Below are 18,971 nucleotides of genomic sequence, written 5' to 3'. Positions count from 1 at the left end.
TGGGCTGACTGTCTGCAGTCTAGTTATTAACTACTCAACTGGTGTGCATCTGGCCAAACCCCAGTGGTTCACTCAAGTTACCATTTAGGGTTTTGGTCTTACTGTACTCAACTAGTGAAATATTGATGGTTACAGCTTCAGTTCTGGTTCCAAATGTGAGTATTTGCCGGTTTCTTCTACGGATAGTTGGATTTTGGACTTTTGGTTGGACAAGCAAGACATTTGAAAACGTCATCTTGGACATGTGATGGAAATGTTTTCACCGTTTAGGAGATTAATTGAGAAAATAATAAGTCGATTAGTCAACAATGAAAAGGATCTTTAAATGCAGCCCTGTGATCAATTATTGTAGTATAATTTTGTTCTCCCGCTGTCACTGACAGTATCACTATCTATGAGATACCACACACATATATTTCTGTGCTGAGCTGAGATTAAGTGGTGGCCTTTAACATACAGACATGTCCAGGGATTTGAAACAGCCTGCTAGAATTGTGTACATGTCATGTTATTCTCTTCATCTTCTGGCCTATATGAAATCCCAAACCAACGCTTCTGCATACAAACATTGAGGGGAACAAGTCTTTCTACTCCAGCCTCTTACATCGATCCAGACGTGTATCGACCCCCCCCCCCACACACACACACTTTTGTATTCCCAGCTTCACTCGTCTGTCTGGAGCAGTGACAGAAACGTCTCCGGAAAGCACCTCATCACTCCTGGAGGGGCGATGCCGACGTAGGAGCCCGTGTGTGTGTGTGTGTGTGTAGAAAGTGTTAGTGCTTAGGGTGTGTCTCAGATGTAGGTGGGTTACTGTAGGTGTGTGTCATCTGGTCTGCAGTATGTGCATGCTGCAAGGGTGTGTGAGTCGTTAACGGCGCTACCTGAAATAGCTTCTCATTTCATGCAGAGGTGCAGAACTACACTTAGCACACACACACACACACACACACACACACACACACACACACACACACATAAAGAGCTTGTTTTGTGGTTTGGGACCTGTGTGTGTGTGTGTATGTGCACCTGTCACCTGTGAACAAACAACCCGAGTTTTCCTCCTCATTAGGCGTCTTCAGCACCTCCGCCAAGACGTACAGCTTCCCTGCGGGGAGCATACACACCCTTTTGTTCACTCACATACATATGACTGTGTGTGAGAGTATATAAGTGCACACACGCTGACAGTGAAAAATTAAATTAATACCTATAGTGCTCATTATTACTTACCTCCCTGTATACCCACACGTCTCCATCATCTACAACTTATGTGCCACACACACACACACACACATCCTGGTAAATTCATTCAGACCAGTCCAGTTGGTCCATTTGTCACCCTGAGCTCCCATTAAGAAGCTGTACCCCACAGACAAACTCACTGACTGCAGCACAGTGTAAAATAGATTTGCTTTCTGAGGCTGATATACAAGTGATTATTTTTCCCCATGGCTGCAGTTTGTCCTTTTTTATGTCTTCTCCGTGTACGTGAAGAGAAGGAAATTGCGTGTACCTCGTGTCAGAGATTGATTGATGTGATGAAGATTGTTTTGCAAAGTTTGGAGCCACTGATGGCAGAGGATCTGGATTTACTGGTTTACTTTGTCCAGGTTTCGAGATGTCAGAGTCAGCAATCGGACATATTGGCATGTGAACATACCTGACTGATGTCTATTTTCTGCTTTTTTCTGTCATTTCATCGGACTGCAGTTTGCAGTTACCTAGGTTTATTTTTAACATGAAAAGACATAAGATCCAACGTCTGTGTCTCACAGATAACAGGCACAGTGTATTTTCTCATCGGCGGTGGCCTGCGGTCCGGCTTGGCCAAGGTGGGCTAATTGAGGTCGTGCTGGTCTGCTTTTCATGGATGCACCTTTCTCTTATTGGTTAGCAGGGTTATTTATACACTTGGATCACAGGTGCGGGGGTCTCGTCTCAAGGAAATGACCTTCAAGATCACAGCATCGTTACAGATGCCATCGTTAACACGTGTTCACTGTAAATTTGCAGAAGATTCGCATGGCCAGTGCTGAATTTTTCAGCAAGTCATCCACTTAGCTTACCTTTAACTGCATTTTAGAGTGGCTTCAATGGAGTGTAAGATCACACAGTGCCGTCTTTACCCTCACAGACTACCAGTCTAACTCGATTCTGTAGCTTAGATGCAGATCACACTGATGTCATGTTTAGCAGTCAGTAATTGCAGCTAATTGCCTTTATTCTTCATCCCAGATGTAGATCAGACACTGATTACAGCAGCAGGGAATCAGAATGAGAGCTAGTGGTTATATGTTATATCATCTTCCATATCTGCGTCTCTTCTCTGCAGTGACAAACTTCAACAATGGCTTGGAGGCCAGTTCAGACTCTGATGATGAGGACAAGCTACACATTGTGGAGGACGACAGCCTGCAAGAGCCTGAGGTCGCCAAAGCTGATGGGACCACGCCGCAGGACAGCCATGACGCCACCACAACAGTATTACCCCTCAATGGCACCTTGAACGGAGGTGAGATGCCATCATAGAAACATGAAGATTATCAGTGTGAAGGTTTTCATTGCAGCCACAATCTGTGCAATATTTTAGTAAAAGTAAATGTAGGTCAGACATTCCCTGGCTTTAGACAGGACTTTCAACATTGATCTTCATTATATCTGATAATCCTGGGAAGGTTTGCTGAGCATGTTTGCTCTTTCTCAGCAGTGCCCTCTTTCAGATTCACACAGTAAAAACACATTCACTGCTGGGAGCTGCCCAGTACACCCACAGGCTTACACAAGCTGTCTCCACAAAGCCCTGCTGCAGCACTTGAGAGATAAGTTTTTACTTTTACCCAGCTGCACCTTGGTTGTGGTAGTTGTAGTTCAGGGAGGTAAGAGTTTTATTCACTTTAATTGCACAGATCTTCCCAGCGTGTCTGCAGGGTTGAACCAAAGATACTGAACTCTTGCCTGTTTCTGTGACTATAATCAAACGTGACAGTGATAGCCAATAGTTTGCACAAAAACATCGATATGGTTGTCATGTGTAATTCATCTCCATCGCTGCTGTAAATAAAGCTTAAAAAGGCACATTAATAATGGAGTGAGTCACTCAGTGAATTGTAGTACGTGTTGCGTTGGCTCTTTTGTTTCAGTAGATACATTAGAACAGGTGGTGAGATTATCCACGCAACTGTTGTCAAGTGGAACCAAATCAGTACAGAAGCAGACGTGGTGGTCGCACATTATTGTCTACCAGTGCCACACGAGCTAAAGTGCATATACAGTGCAGTGAATATACTTATACAGTGCATATACCGCACAGTCCTGCCTCTTTATTGAATAATATGATGGCAAGATGCCACCAGGATAAAAACCCATAAACTAAGCATTCTGCTGATCATAGCTCAGTTCAGATCAACAAGTAATGAGCGATCACAAGGCAGAGAATTTGAGCAAATGAGACCATCTGAATGAGGGAAAATGTGAGGTATGCAGATAGAGAAACAGAAAGAGACAGCAGGAGGGAAAGCATGCATGTCTGAGAAATAGACACGCTTCAATAACACCTTATAATGCATTTAAGGAGTTATAATCTTCCTAGTCATGCACAGGTTTTTCTGTATAATCTCTAGCTCTCACATCCTCACTAACAAACCCGGCTAAATCCCATACATCCCTTAATTCACCAAATATAGTACAGGGTCAATTCAAATCCCTGACAATGCAGCACCACTCACACCAGCCATATGATAAGTTCCTCGTTTGTGAGTTTAGTCTGGCCTTTTACTTTTTAACCAGAAATCATCAATATTGATGTGATGTTGTTAAAATGATGGACAAACTATTGTACAACCTTCAAGAGGTTTATCTGTATTTCACCCTTTGTAGGTTTGTTTTATCTTCTCAACCTGTGGAAACACCCCGACATCAAACTAAAGGCCTCTTTGTGTTGTGGGATGTCGGGCTGTGCCAGATGACAGTTGACAGTTGCGAGAGAAACGTGATAGTTTTTGGGTTGTAAATCCAAAACAGTGATCGTACTGTGAGACGCGTCCACCAGCGGCCCATTCAGAGCTTTGGTGACTAAAGACAGCCTGCGTCAAAATACAGAGAGTGTCAGAAACCAACCAACCGCTGTGTAGATCTGCTTTTTCCTTTTCCTGTTTACATCTCAGGATTCACCGGGTATTCCTCGCACAATCTGACATGGCTAAAAATAGAGGCTGCGCTGTCTGACACACATTGCAACCAAGATTTTATTAGATCCATCTCGCAGTGTGGCATGCAATATCGCCGTTTTCACACAGCGTGCAGGGATGTCTTCCTTACTGCTGATGATGACGATTTAAAGGCCAGTATGTAAGTATCAGATTGTTTGTCTGTGCACATCTACCGGCTCTCTCTTTGATTAGTTTAGTTCAATCCTCTTCTCAGCCTTTGGGAACGCCTTTCCACTCCCACAGCCAGATGTTCTGCTCTCCCTCTCTCATCTCTTCTCCGTGTACAACACTGCATCCTAAAGACTAATCTGCCAATGGCACACACGCACACACACACACACACACACACACACACACACACACACACGCATACACACACACACACACACACGCATTCTTTCGTCCTTCTGAATCGAGTCTCTCCATCCCCATCTCCATCTCCATCTCTCCATCTCTCTCTGATAAAACACATTGATGAGCTTCATCATCATTCCTCGTCATCTCTGTCCTCAGACTGGAGTCAAACCTGCTTCTCTGTTCAAAAAATGAATGACTCAGTTTTTCCCAGAACTACTCCTGCCGAACTGTCAGGGTGCTGACATTACCCTGATGTGAAGTATTACAAATGTCAGGCATTCTCTTGTGTAGTACTGTTGTCTCGGCGTGTGGCATGTTCCCTCTATATGAAATAGATATTGATGTTCTTTGCATAAATTAACATATTAATGAGGAAAAACAAACACCTGCTAATTTATTTTTTAAAAATTAATATTATTGCAATATCTTTTGAGTGGTGCTCATTTTTATTATTGATTAATTGGCTGATTATTTTCTCAATTAACTGATTAATTGTTCGGTCTATAAAATGATGCCCGTCACATTTCCTGAAGCCCAAGGTGAGATCTTCAAATGTCTCGTTTTCATCTGACCAACAGTAATATTCAGTTTACCATCACAAGACAAAGAGAAGAAGAAAATCTTCACATTTGAGAAGCTGGAAGAGAGGATATTTGACACATGTTGCTTGAAAACTTTTAAACAATTAATCGATTATCAGAATTATTGCGGACTATTATTCTATTGATCAAGTAATCTCTTTTGAGTTCATATGATTTGGCCTATGTATTATGTACAGACAGGAGTGTTGACTGAGATATTAGTGAAATCATGTTTTAATGAGTTTGCTCATTAGCACTGCTGGGATTGGGTTTGACTGTGGGGAGTTGAGTCAGCTAAACTGCTTCTTGTTTGTCTATGCAGACAGGTTTTATTTGCACTGCATGTCCACTCGTAGATTAACACAGAGCAGGTTTAGTCATGCAGGACGCATCACGTCTGCTTCATTAAAACACAGTTGGATCTCGAGTCGCCGTCCTGCCGTCCTTCCTCTTATTCTGCTCATTTATAGTTTCATAGGTTTCACCAGCTGCAGGAAGTGCAGACAGAAATAGACCTTTTTGGGAAGTTTTGTTTTTTAAAATGGCTTTCGTTTCACTTCTGACAGCTTTGGAAAGCTCTTTAAAACTCTTACATTTAAAGCCTCCAGATAACTTATAGTAAGAGAGTTTGCAGGATCAGCGCTTACCCATACAAGCACACTTTCAAAAAGCTGACACACCTTAGCATTCGAACCAAACAACAAAAGTACCAAAAGATTTAATAAGCAGAGGCAGAAGCAAGTCTGCATTCAACAGCAGAGATTGATTGGCTTGTGTTTACACCGCTTCTCGGTGCCCTTTTAATCCATGATTCTCCACAAACAGCTCAGCCTACGCAAGCATCTGCCTTCATCTCAACAGTCAGTTAAAGCCAAGCAGGAAATACTAAAACCATGGAGACGGCGAGAATGTGACACTCAGAGATATTGCTCTCAAGGCTTGTTTCATTGTTTCTGCATAAAGCCTTACATGGTGTGAGCAGTGCTCATGAGTGCTGCTCGCTCTCTTTCACTTTGTTTCTCTCCCCCTCTCAGCTCTCTCCTTTCTCCTCTGTGTACCCGCTATTTTTCCTCAGTCACTGATCCCTTTTCATCTCTTTGTATTCTTCTACCCTGCTTGCCTCTTTGCCTTTGTTTCCCCCTATTTTCTTCTCCTCTTCTCCTCGTTTCTTCTTCGACTCAGAATCCAACGACAGATATTGAATAAAAGCCTCTCCTCGGTGTTTGAAGTGATAGGTGGTGCTCCAGCTTTGGATATTATTAGCCGTTAATTATCCACAGAAGGTTTGCTGAGCTTGTTGTTGTTCAGTAAACCTTGACATTTGGACAAACTAACTTCTCTAACTTTTTAGGCCTCATCCTCTCATTGCTCTAGCAGATAGGAAAGTGCATACAGCCGTGGTTATTAGAGCCTGACATCAGCGTGACCTTGAAGCAGAATATTGGCAGACTACAGCTGATAAGTAAAAATAAATGACAGTACTGAAATGCAGATGATACCATTTTTGTAGGTAACCTAAAGACATAGTGTCATCACTGCATAATTTTCCGGCTGTATCTTGGTCACAACTTTTAGATTCCTCATTAAAAGTTTTTGTTTATTGTTATGTGTTTATGTAAAAAAAAAAAAAAAATGCATATTGGATGATCGCTATTGGAATATTTAAAGTCTCATATTTTGATATCAGATTCGGCCTCACATGTCCAGTATCAGGTTGGCTCTAATTTGTATTCTATATTTGTTATATTTAGATAATTGCCATACAAATACATGTATTATCATTTTTGTTACTATTAGGTCTGACCTAATAATTGGTACTGTGAGAGTGAGTGACCAGTACTGCAGTAGATGTTTGTTAGAAATATGGAGGAAATGATGTGGCAGAGCTATGACAGGAAATGGAAAATACTTTTTTTTTTTTTATGGTCACATATTGTGTCTTTTCTTTATGGACCTCTGCTCCAAGTATGCTGATTCAGCTGATCAGTTGTAGATTACTAAACTTCCCATGAATTGCTGCAGGAAAAGTGTCTTTGGTTTCAGCCTCAGAACCAGAGCCGGTGCAGCTACAGTGACTTGCTCATGAGCATGTCAGCTAGATCTTAAACTGGAGATCTGAAACCTGGCTGTTTGTATTAACTAAGCTTGTGTGCTTTTGATAAGAAAGCTGTTCTTTCTGGATCCTGTATGGACTTTTTACTGTCTATTGCCAGTGTTGCGGATTTGTGAGGCCTGAGTAGAGTATGCAGTGTTGAGAGAAATAGTTTCAACCCTTGACCTTTACTGTCAGGTGGTTCTTGTGGTAATAATGTAGGATAGTAAACCTGTGTGTGCGCTCCCACTTAAGTTATAATACTTGAAATGTCAACATAAGTACAACTAACGATGATATTTGCATATATATAGATCTATTTCTGGAAGAATACTGGATTTGTAAAAGGTGTAGTCTGGATGGGGAAATTCAGGGAATCTGATCAGTTCTTTGGGGGGAAGTAATCGAGTCACCTGCGGCAGAGACAAGCCTGCCCTCCTCCTCCTTTAGAAAAACATTAACAAACCAGGAAGGACTAACGTTGTTAGTGTGTGTGGAAGAGCTCCGATGGTGTTGGAGGGAAGTCATGGAAAAGTCTGCAGCGCTGCAGAGCCACGCTGGGAACCCTTCAAAGGCGTCGCGTGATATTTTTGGATTGTCTGACTTTCACTCGTTTCTTTCCTCCCCGTCTGAGGCGAGAGGAGAAAGCAGGGAGAGCAGCTGGTGTTGAATCGGTCCTCCGGTGAGAGATTAGTGTCCGCTACTCCCCCTGCAGTCTGGGCCGCACTGCAGCTCCAATCCATCCTGCCTTATAAATTCACCACGGACTCACAGTGACAGGTTCTGGCAAGGTATACAAGTGCAGTGCTGTGTGTGTGTGTGTGTGCGTGTGTGTGTGTGCGTGTGTGTGTGTGTGTGTGTGTGTCTTTAGTGGATGCTTGTGCTTGCAAATATCTCTGGCGGTATGTGTGCCTGTGCAAATGTGTCCCATTGAGTGTGTATGTGTGTGTGCGCACCACATGATTTCCTGTTTTCATTCCAATATGATATTCCACATGTGTGTGTTGCATGGTGCTGGTCGTCATTACTGCGTGGCTTTTTGTGAGGCATTAAGTGTAATTGTAGAGTGTGGTGGGAAAATATGCAGAGAGGTGTATCAGCAAGGGAAGGGGAGGGGGGGGGGGGTCAGAAGGAGGAGTGATGGAGGGAAATGGAGCAAGTAAAGGAGGGAGATGAGGAGCAGAAACAAAGAAAAGGGCAAGGGAGGGGATTTAAAGAAAAGATGAAGGTGCAGAGACAGATGGAGGTAGAAAATGGAGAGAAGAGGGAGAAGTGCACAGTGAGGAGTGAGAGAAAGGAGTGGGGAGAAAGAGGGAGAAGGAAAGGGTGAAAGAGTGATGGAGTTAACAAGAGGCAAGACGGAGGAGGACAGAGGGGAGGTTGGGGAACATGTGAGACTACATCCAAACCAAACACGAATCATTCTGAAAGTGCTGCTTATGTGTTAAATCGACCTTGGTCCGTACGAGTGTTCTCGGGTTGTTTCTGTAAAGATCTCCGTCCACGCTAAATCCCAGAACAAAAGATAAAAACAGCTAAATCTCTGCTTCAGCCCATGAAAGGTAGATGAGTTTGTCTCCGAGGGGAAAAGAGAGATTTGGAAAGCTTTTGGATGAGATCATGGGAAGCAGAGATCTGTGTGTTTGAAATGAGGCTTAACAGGACTCGGCCTGGTCCCGCCTCTTCTTTATGAAGACACACACTCTCTCTCACACACACACACACACACACAGCTGCACCTGTCCCTGACAAGGCTCAGCAGGAAGAGGCGTGGCCTTTGGCACCGGTCCTGCCTGCATTTAAAATGCTTGATCTCCATGGCAACGGTGGTCACAGTTTCACCTCGCTGCTTGTTCTTATCAGTGTTTTTAGACCCAGAAAGTGAGGTAACGTCTCTGCTCCAGAGACTTTACTACTGTTGTTACAAACAGTAAGCAAAACAGTATAAAACACCAGATCTTAAAGAAGGCAGCAGGCATCAAGAGGTCACCCACTACAAGTTCAGACCAGTTAGTGACAGATACTGTGTCACTTTCCCTCAAAGTGCCACGTCAGAATAAAGTCCAGCCGTCTAATTATTCCTCATAAGGCTCATTGTGGTTAAAGGGAAACACATATCGTCTCTCTTACAGCAAACCAGCTGTTCCAAGTGAACTCTAACATCATCAGCAACAACATCAGGACAGATCAGCTGCTGCTGCAGTATCAGATAACTGGATGGTAGCTGTATACAAGGTATAAATTATAAATGGTTTTATTCCTGAATTGCTATTTGAGAACAATATCAGCAGGGCTCAGTGCTGGTTGGATGTTTTAAGAGGTTGGAAAGAAGTTTTTTTTCTTTAGCAATCATCATCATCCTACAGGTCATGGCTTTCTGCACAGTTCAGCTATTACATGAACAGAAATGTCGGTATTTTTATATATGAATATCAGTAATTTTGCACTTGAAAAGGTCAGTGCTGAATCACAGGAGTGGGTTTAGTTGATGTTCCTTTCACCTTTCTCATCTTTGAATTTGTAAAAGTTTAGTGATTATTTGTGCCCTTCAAGTGGGTTTTTCTTTCTTATTGATGTGAAAAGTTTTAAATGTTTGGCCACTGATTACACCCCAAATCCTCAAACCTGGGGATTTTTTCACTCTTTTGACTTCATCCATCTTTCCTCACTGTTGACGATATGAAAATGATCTTTGCACTTTCAAAACATCAACAACAGCGGGGTAGATGAAATCTTTCAGATTATGGGGAGCCACCAGGATTATAAACGAAATCAAGGCATGTACGCTTTGATTTTAGAAATATAGATTGCAGACCTTGCCGAAACTTGATAAATGGTGTCTGTCTTGGTTCTCGAGAGACGATCGTGCTCATCACAGAATTATTAAGAAGCCCTTTGCTGCTCTCTAGTGGTGATGTTGGAAAACAGCATCACATGCAGCTGCTGGTTCAGTCATTAGAGACCAGTGGAGAGATTAATCAGTATCAGCTCTTGATCCCATTAAAAGGGAGGCTATTAAAACATGTATGGAAAATCAGCCAATCCAGGAAGTTTATTCATTTCAACTCTTTTTCATTTTCTGTGTCCGTTGAAAACTGATGGTAGAGATTTGTAACACCAAATCCAAGAAATGACCTACATTATGGGTCTGATGGATGTTGTCTCAGGAATAAACTTGTGCTTTCTTTTCAAGGATAGACTAAACCCGTCATCCTGCTGCACCGTATACATCCACTCTTCAGCTGCTAAAATGATCCTGAACTTTATACATGTGTGTTTTTAGTGAAAGAGGAGTGTGTGTCAGAAGAGGAAGAGGAAGACGAGGACGTGAAGGATACTCTAGTGGAGGAGATTCTCCAACAGGGAGACACAGCCATCATCTATCCTGAAGCTCCTGAGGATGAGCAAAGTCCTGCAGAGACAGGAGGCGCTGATGAAAACGGTAACATTTACACAGCAACACCACTGCTGACTTATCTCAGTGTCTGTGCATATTCATTTTATATCCTGAGTTCTATAATATTAGAATCAAAAACTTATGTTTTCTGAATACCTACCCACCATTATTTCTAGTTAAAGCTTAATTAGGCAAGATGTTTATGTGATTATACAGCTGTCACATAACTGAAAGAGTGAAAAGGTATATGTCCACTAATTCAGGTGTTGACTTTTTGTTTTTATTCCTCAAATTGCATTTGAATGTCACACTCTTTCACTTTTCACTGTGTGGACGCTGACAAGAGGCATCATTTCCGATGAAGCATACTGGCAGCTCAGGTCAGACGAAGGATGGCAGAATTTAAGCATCACCCTGTTGTCTCTATTATCAGGCACACCAGACTCCTTCTCCCAGTTGCACACTTGTCCCTACTGCTCCCGGGGCTACAAGCGCAACGCCTCGCTGAAGGAGCACATCAAATATCGCCACGAGACCAGCGAGGACAACTACAGCTGCTCACACTGCAGCTACACCTTCACCTACCGCTCGCAGCTGGAGAGGCACATGAGCCACCACAGGGGCACCAGGGAGCAGGTAACATCAGAGCCTGAAGGCATCACCTCGTAAATATTGAAAAAATATCTGGTTTCAAGGCTGGAAAAGTATTTCTATATTTAGTTTATGTATTTTTGGAGGTCTTATATTATGGCTTGTTTCTTTAAATTCAAAGTACTACAAAGTGTGTTGTATCAGTATTGTATCTGCTTTACTAGATACTTTTGGACCTCATATTCCTAAGCAATTAAGCAATTAATTGATTTGCTGATGCTTTTTTCCCCCCAGTTTTTAGTAACTGTACTAACTAAATTAACTCAGTTTAAACTGAAATTGGCTGTTTTTATCTTGCTCTTTTGGTTTAAATGGTCATGCACTGTGATTCATTATTCATTCAAAATCAACATGCAGCTTTGCAACCTGCAAATCAAGCCATTAACAAAAGCCTCTGCATAGATAATCAATATTCCTTTTAAAGCTTTGACCGACAGTAAAACTGAAGAAAATGGAAATCTTTACTGTGTTTTTTCACACTGACAATAGAAAAATGACTTAATTCTGTTATATGGACACATCTTATGCTGCAGCCTCTCAAAACCACCCTCATCGTTTATTTATGTATTTATTATTATTATTATTATTATTATTATTTTGTCCGTCTCAGCGTCACGTTTCCCAGTCGACAGGAGGATCGGGAGGAACAGGTGGAACCCGCAAGTTCAAGTGTACCGAATGTTCCAAGGCCTTCAAGTACAAGCACCACCTGAAGGAGCACCTGCGCATTCACAGCGGTGAGCTGTTGCTGCAGCAACTGCCTCTCATTCATTCACTTCACACACACACACACACACAGCCTGGCAGTCTGAACAGACCACTCACGCCTTGTAGCTGTTATTTATTATGTGTAATCACTGTGTTTGTTGTTGATTGATAGTTATTATCAGATCTACACATTCATCACCAGGTCGTTATAGCTCCGTTAGTTTTGGTCTGAGGATTTCAATTAATTTAGTCAAAACATAAAAAATGTTTTCCATAAAAACAAAGAACATGTTGGATCAAGGGACTATAGAAATGACACAAACAGAAATAGTATTTGATACCAAAACATTTTTCGATACCTTATTTTGCAAAATATAAACATTTAAGGTCAACTTGTGGTACTTTGATACGAGTGTTTGATACTCTGTGCTACAAACACGTCAGGTTTGATACCCGGCCCTACTGACAACTAAACCGTGCTAAGAGGAAAGTTGCACACAAGAAAACATAAAACAATATTTTAATAAAAATCAACTTGAGTCAAGATTCTTTTTCAACAGTTTTTGTAATTTCTCTGTGTTTTTTCTTAGGTGAGAAACCGTATGAATGCTCAAACTGCAAGAAGCGATTCTCCCACTCAGGCTCCTACAGCTCCCACATCAGCAGTAAGAAGTGTGTGGGCGCAGCACCTCCTAATGGCGTCCCTCGAACGTCGATCAAATCCCCCCCACCCACCCCCCAGGCCGCACCGGTCGTGATCGCTCCGGCCCGCGTGATTCTTAAAGAGAAGACCGAAAGCAAACCCCTCCAGGAGCAGCTCCCCGTCACCCAGATCAAATCTGAACCTTTGGAATACGAGTGCAAGCCTGTGATGGCGGCACCAGCAACTTCAGCTGGTACCAACGGAGTGGTGAACGGAGGGACGGCACAGCCAGCGGTGGCGTCAGCTGCGACCCTGCCTCAGGGCGTGGCTATGGTCGTACCAACAGTCGGTCTGATGTCGCCCATCAGCATCAACCTGAATGACTTGCAGAATGTGCTCAAGGTGGCGATGGACGGAAACGTGCTCAGGCAGGTGCTGGGTACAGCTAACGGGGTGGTGACACAGGGGAAGCAGGGAATTGTAGTCCAGCAGCCCCAGCAGCAGATCATCAGCCTGCCGGCCTTTGTGGATCACGACGGCACCACAAAGATCATCATCAACTACAGCATCAGCCCTGCAGCCGCCACCACTGCCACTACCCAGCCTGCACCGCTTGTTGCCAAAAACAATCCTCCTCCCCTTCCCAGTGTCACCACTGCTGCAGCCCCCACCCCCACCAGGACAGATAAACCCCCAACCCCAGAGGTAGCCGACCTCTCCATCATAAAGACAGAGCCAGAATCAGTGTCCATCATGGAGACCGAAGCTGTCACACAGACAGAAATGAAAACTGTTAAGACTTCAGCCCAAACAGCTCAGATGCCAAAAGTCAACAGCACCAGTACATGTTTACTATGCGACGACTGTCCCGACAACCTGGAGGCGTTACACCTCCTCCAGCACCGCAAAGCAGCCAATGGGGAGGCCGTTGACTCCGCCGCTTTGGACCCCTCGTTCGCTGCTCTGCTAAGTGAGGCAGGGGTGACGCTGGAGGAGCCACCTGTGGAAGACCTCCTCTCACTCCTCAAGACCTACTTTGCCTCCAATGCCAACCCCAGCGAGGCGGAGCTGACAAAGATCTCCGAGTCTGTCAGTATTCCCGTGGATGTGATCAGAAAGTGGTTTGCCAAGATGAACTCTGGGAAAAATTTGGGCAAATACCGCAAAAACGCTACAGCGGTTTCCAAAAAGACTGAAACCACAAATTCCAGCTCAGAGGAGGCCTCGAATCAGAATGGCGAGGCAGAGGAAGACAGCACTCAAGAAACATCCAACAAAGCCTCATCAGAATCTGGCAGCGCTTCTCCGTCAGACTCTTCACCACTAAGCCTCAACACCGGGGACCTCATCATCGTTAAAAGTGAGCCAGAAGACCCGGAGGCCCCGGACTCCCAGGCAGAGCCCCTTGACCTCTCCCTTCCTAAACATATCGCAGCGGCATTGGAAACAAAACCCACACCTCCCGCCAAGCAGCAGGAACAGCCCCTGAACCTGACCTGCCTGAGGAAGGAGCAGCTGGAGGGTCGAACCATCTACGTCACCGCGCCTCAGACCGGAAGATCCGTCAACATCGTCACTGCCGCGCAGCTGCCCACATTAGTGGCCATCGCTGGTCAGGGCACGGTGGGCTGTCTCGGCACCATCAACACCACAACGAAGCGCACCATCCTCATCCCCCAGCTCACCTACACCTACGCCACTACGGCCGGCAACGCCACTGGAGCAAAGACCGTCGTACTGAACGGCCATAAGGTTGGTTGAGTTAAACATTGTCTTCTTCGGTCAATTTAATTCAGGTCAGGTAACCGGTCGTCCTTTAGAAGTACAAAACTACTCCAAAAACAAACTGTAGATGACCTGGAAACAGTGAACGTTGTGGATTCATTTTTGAATGCATTCGTGACTGCGACAGATGTTCTTAGTAATAAATGAGATTATTATTCACCTGCAAACTGATTTCAGGGTCTTCAGACACATGATTAGCTTGTGATAGGTAGCTGTGAGTTCAGTACACAGCAGTAACATTCAGGCTAGAATACCATCCAAGTTTTTTGTGGCTGCAACTAACCATAATAATCATTATTAAGGAATCTTTCAATCACATTTCTCTTTGATTTATCATTATCAAATCACAATTTCCCAGAGACCAAGGTGATGTGTTCGATGTTGTTTGTTTTGTCTTACCCAGAGTCTTAAACCCAAAGATATTTAATTTACAACGACAAAACAGAGAAAAGAAAATCCACACATTTGAGCTTGATAAATGACCTGAAGGGTGAATCAATTGTGAAAGCATTGAGGCTGGTGAACCAGAACAAGAAGTCTCTAACATGCCAAGTATCTTAGCATCTGTATTTGTAGTTATTCAACTGAGCTGACCTGACAGTATGTAGTCAATGATATCATCATACACGCCAGAGACCTGTCTATTGCAGATGACTGTTGCTAGGCAGAACAGGCCCCTGCAATAATAAAATAAAAGAGCTGTGCATGTTAGATATTTGTCAGATGTCATGAAACAGGAATGTACCACAATGAAATCAGCTCAGATTCCATCTACGACTAAACATGTATGAACTCGATAAACATTTCAATCACACACATACTTCATTACATCTTATGTAAAAAAAAAATATATATATATGTTTAGATGGTATGATAGACGACCCAAATTTTCTTAGACATGATAACTTAAGAGATGTATCCACGGACTCTGCAGAATGCATTTTATCCAGCTTGCAGGGACTCAGGGACCATCTGCTCGCCGGACTGCTGCAGGAATTATGTCAATAGATGAGTGGACTCGATATCTGGCAGTCATGCAGACAAACTTTAAACCCCCTGTGGGATTCGTGGCGAGAGATGATATCTCTGAAACGGTTGGCAGTCCTCCTCTACCTCACTGTGCTCTTCTGACAGAGGAGTAATACATGTTTCTTTGACTTGCTGGTTAAATATTCCAAATGAAACTACTACTAAAAAATATATATATTAGGGAAGAGTTCTGCTGAGCATCTTATTGTTCAAGAAGACCTGCTTCATTCACACCTTCACACTTTCAGACTTGACCTAGTTTTTAAGCGTTGGCCACAGAGCAGCTCCACTGCAGCACCTGAAGTATATTCAAGGACAGCTCAATCAAAGGAAGAGATTTATGCATCGACATTCACCTGAAGAGTTATCACTACTTTTCCTCGCCGTCGGGTTACTGCCGCCCCCCCCGACACGTGGCATTAAATCATTTGACCACAATGATGAATGTCTTTTTCTTCCATTCGCAGCAGGAGAAGCGGCTGGACAGCAGCTCTGACGGTGTTTCCACAGTGGAGGAGCAGATTGACTCCGATTCGGCCGCACTGATGAAGAAGCGACGGCTGGAGAACGGCGTCTACCCCTGTGATCTCTGCTCCAAAGTCTTCCAGAAGGGCAGCTCCCTGCTCAGGCACAAATATGAACACACAGGTAGGCCTTTAGATTAAAAGTCGGCTCAGACATAGGAACACATTTTCTCAATTGATTATAATGGTGGTCTAAAGTGACACCTCTCAAATGTTAATGTGCTGAATTAACACTCATTCACTAATTGTTTTGTTTCATTGCACGAGTTAAACTTAGTCAGAAACTCATTTAAGATAATTCAACAAGTCCAGTTCATTTTATTCAGCAGGGTTTCTGTTTGGCCCAAAGGTGTTTCCAGTGATTTTACATGTGACATCATCTCTCATTAAATGTGCTATACTTAATGTGTGTGCTGGCCTGTAAATGCACCAGCTCAGAAAGACTTGACATCAGTATTTTTTATCGAAGTGAGGCTCCTGAGGTGAATTAACTGGATATTTTCCCTGAAGCTCCAACTAGTATCGTATTGGAACGTGGTTTTATTAAAATCTGTTAGCAGTTAGCTTCACACTGCACTACTGTGTACAGGCGTGTAATGGTTCAGCAATGACATCATCCACCTAAACACAAACCATGGACACAAATTCATCTTATATATATAAGATTCATATATATATATATGAATGACTATCACTTGTGAACAGTTCAACTAAAGAGCGATTTTTAAAAAATACTTTTTAGAGACCTAAAGAGGCAAAATGCTGCTACTAACATCAGTTAATCTTTCGATCATTTTCTCGATGAATCGTTCGGCCTTTAAAATGTGAAATTGTGAAAAATGCTCATCACAATTTCCCCAAAAGCCCGAGATGATGATATCAAATTGTTTGTTTTGTACGGCCAACACTTTAAAACCTAAAGATTTCAGTTTATTAACAAAGAAAAGCAGCAAATATTCACAATTTAGAAGCTGGACAACATTTGGTATTTTTACTTTAACGACTGATCTATTATCAAAATAGTTGTCAGTTTGTGTAGCAGACAGTTCTTTATCCTGTTAATTATCTCACAGCCCCCCAGATTTATTTTGAGACCCTTTTTGGGGCACCGGATCCCTAGGTTGGGAACCACTGCCTCCAAAGACAATAAGCCATAAATCACTTTAAGACATTTAATTTGAGTACAGGCATTTCCCTTGAATATTTTTAATATCTTTATCAATTCCTTTCCTCAGATTATCAGTCGTAGTTTTTACTCCACTTAATCTGTTTCACTTTGTTCTGTCATCTGCAGGAAAACGGCCCCACGAGTGCAACATCTGCAAGAAGGCCTTCAAACACAAACACCACCTGATCGAACACTCGAGGCTGCACTCCGGAGAGAAACCCTACCAGTGTGATAAGTGCGGGAAGCGTTTCTCTCACTCCGGCTCATACTCCCAGCACATGAACCACCGCTACTCCTACTGCAAGAAGGACGGCCCGAGCTCTGGCTCCAGCTCAGGGCCACGCAGGGCTCAGTCGGAGCTCGGCAGCCCCGGCGCCGGGCCGCAGTCGGACAGTCGCACCACGACCCCGCCCTCCCAACTGGACTCAGACGAGAGGGAGAGCGAGGAAGAGGAGGACGATGACGACGAGGCCATGTGTATGGACGACATCCGGGTCGTGCAGGTGGACGACGGCGAGTGCGAGATCTACGAGGGTAACTTCGATGACGACGACGAGGACGGAGAGGAGATGGCGGAGGAAGAGACAAGAGAGGAAGAGGCGGAGGTTGTTTGTGATGTGGTGGAGATCGAGCTGGGGGACGATCACATGGAGGACGAAGAGATGGAGGAAATGACTCAAGAAAAGGAGGACGAAGAGATCGGGGAAACAACTGAAGGAAAGGAGGACGAAGAGATCGGGGAAACAACTGAGGGAAAGGAGGACGAAGAGATCGGGGAAACAACTGAAGGAAAGGAGGACGAAGAGATGGAGGAAACAACTGAAGGAAAGGAGGACGAAGAGAACGGGGAGACAACTGAAGGAAAGGAGGACGAAGAGATCGGGGAAACAACTGAAGGAAAGGAGGACGAAGAGATCGGGGAAACAACTGAAGGAAAGGAGGACGAAGAGATGGAGGAAACAACTGAAGGAAAGGAGGACGAAGAGATGGAGGAAACTAATCAAGAAAAGGAGGACGAAGAGATCGGGGAAACAACTGAAGAAAAGGAAGACGAAGAGATCGGGGAAACAACTGAAGAAAAGGAAGACGAAGAGATGGAGGAAACTAATCAAGAAAAGGAGGACGAAGAGATCAGGGAGACAACTGAAGAAAAGGAGGACGAAGAGATCAGGGAGACAACTGAAGAAAAGGAAGACGAAGAGATCGGAGGAACAACTGAAGAAAAGGAGGACGAAGAGATCGGGGAGACAACTGAAGGAAAGGAGGACGAAGAGATCGGAGGAACAACTGAAGGAAAGGAGGACGAAGAGATCGGAGGAACAACTGAAGGAAAGGAAGACGAAGAGATCGGAGGAACAACTGAAGGAAAGGAAGACGAAGAGATCGGGGAAACAACTGAAGGAAAGGAGGAAGCAGCAAATGCAGATACAGAGGAGGCGGCAGACTGTGAAGCAAATACGGACAAAAGCATCGGGGAGGGGTCAGACAGCACCGAACCCACAGAGGAAGTGGTGACAAACGCCAAATAAAGGAAGGAAAATCTCTTCGGGACAGTTCCGATGTGTCGGTCATTTAAGTCGAGGTAATTAAGACAAAACCGCAGAAAAGTCATGAAAGTCACGGCGGTTGCCTGATCTTAACGGTCCACTACTGTGTACAAAAACCCAGGTGTGCCTGAACTTGAAAAAAGAAAAAACAAAAACAGTGACTTTTTTCTTGTGGAAATGAAATATCAGTGTTAAAAATTGTTTATAGAAGTACAGATTTTAAAGCAGAACTCACCCATCTACTTGTTAGACTTGTTACTGAGACATCCCAGGTTGT

General features: G+C 43.7%; 1 protein-coding gene across 1 annotated transcript in view; it reads left to right on the top strand.

Annotated features, from left to right (window-relative positions):
- The window catches only part of zeb1a (zinc finger E-box binding homeobox 1a), a 54,615-nt gene extending 35,928 nt beyond the window's left edge, over positions 1-18,687 (top strand). Inside the window, exons 2-10 of the mRNA XM_070918530.1 lie at positions 2,337-2,516; positions 10,526-10,684; positions 11,073-11,275; positions 11,901-12,027; positions 12,589-14,393; positions 15,926-16,103; positions 17,274-17,958; positions 18,175-18,393; positions 18,502-18,687. Of these exons, the coding sequence (XP_070774631.1) occupies positions 2,337-2,516; positions 10,526-10,684; positions 11,073-11,275; positions 11,901-12,027; positions 12,589-14,393; positions 15,926-16,103; positions 17,274-17,958; positions 18,175-18,393; positions 18,502-18,676 (3,731 nt within the window). The 3' untranslated portion in view covers positions 18,677-18,687. The remainder of the gene's footprint in view (positions 1-2,336; positions 2,517-10,525; positions 10,685-11,072; positions 11,276-11,900; positions 12,028-12,588; positions 14,394-15,925; positions 16,104-17,273; positions 17,959-18,174; positions 18,394-18,501) is intronic.
- Positions 18,688-18,971: the final 284 nt, after the last annotated feature.

Source organism: Enoplosus armatus, chromosome 14 (assembly GCF_043641665.1).
Source record: "Enoplosus armatus isolate fEnoArm2 chromosome 14, fEnoArm2.hap1, whole genome shotgun sequence".
NCBI classification, from domain to species: domain Eukaryota; kingdom Metazoa; phylum Chordata; class Actinopteri; order Centrarchiformes; family Enoplosidae; genus Enoplosus; species Enoplosus armatus.
Note: the sequence above shows the minus strand (reverse complement) of the source record. Positions and strands in the feature narration are given on the sequence as shown.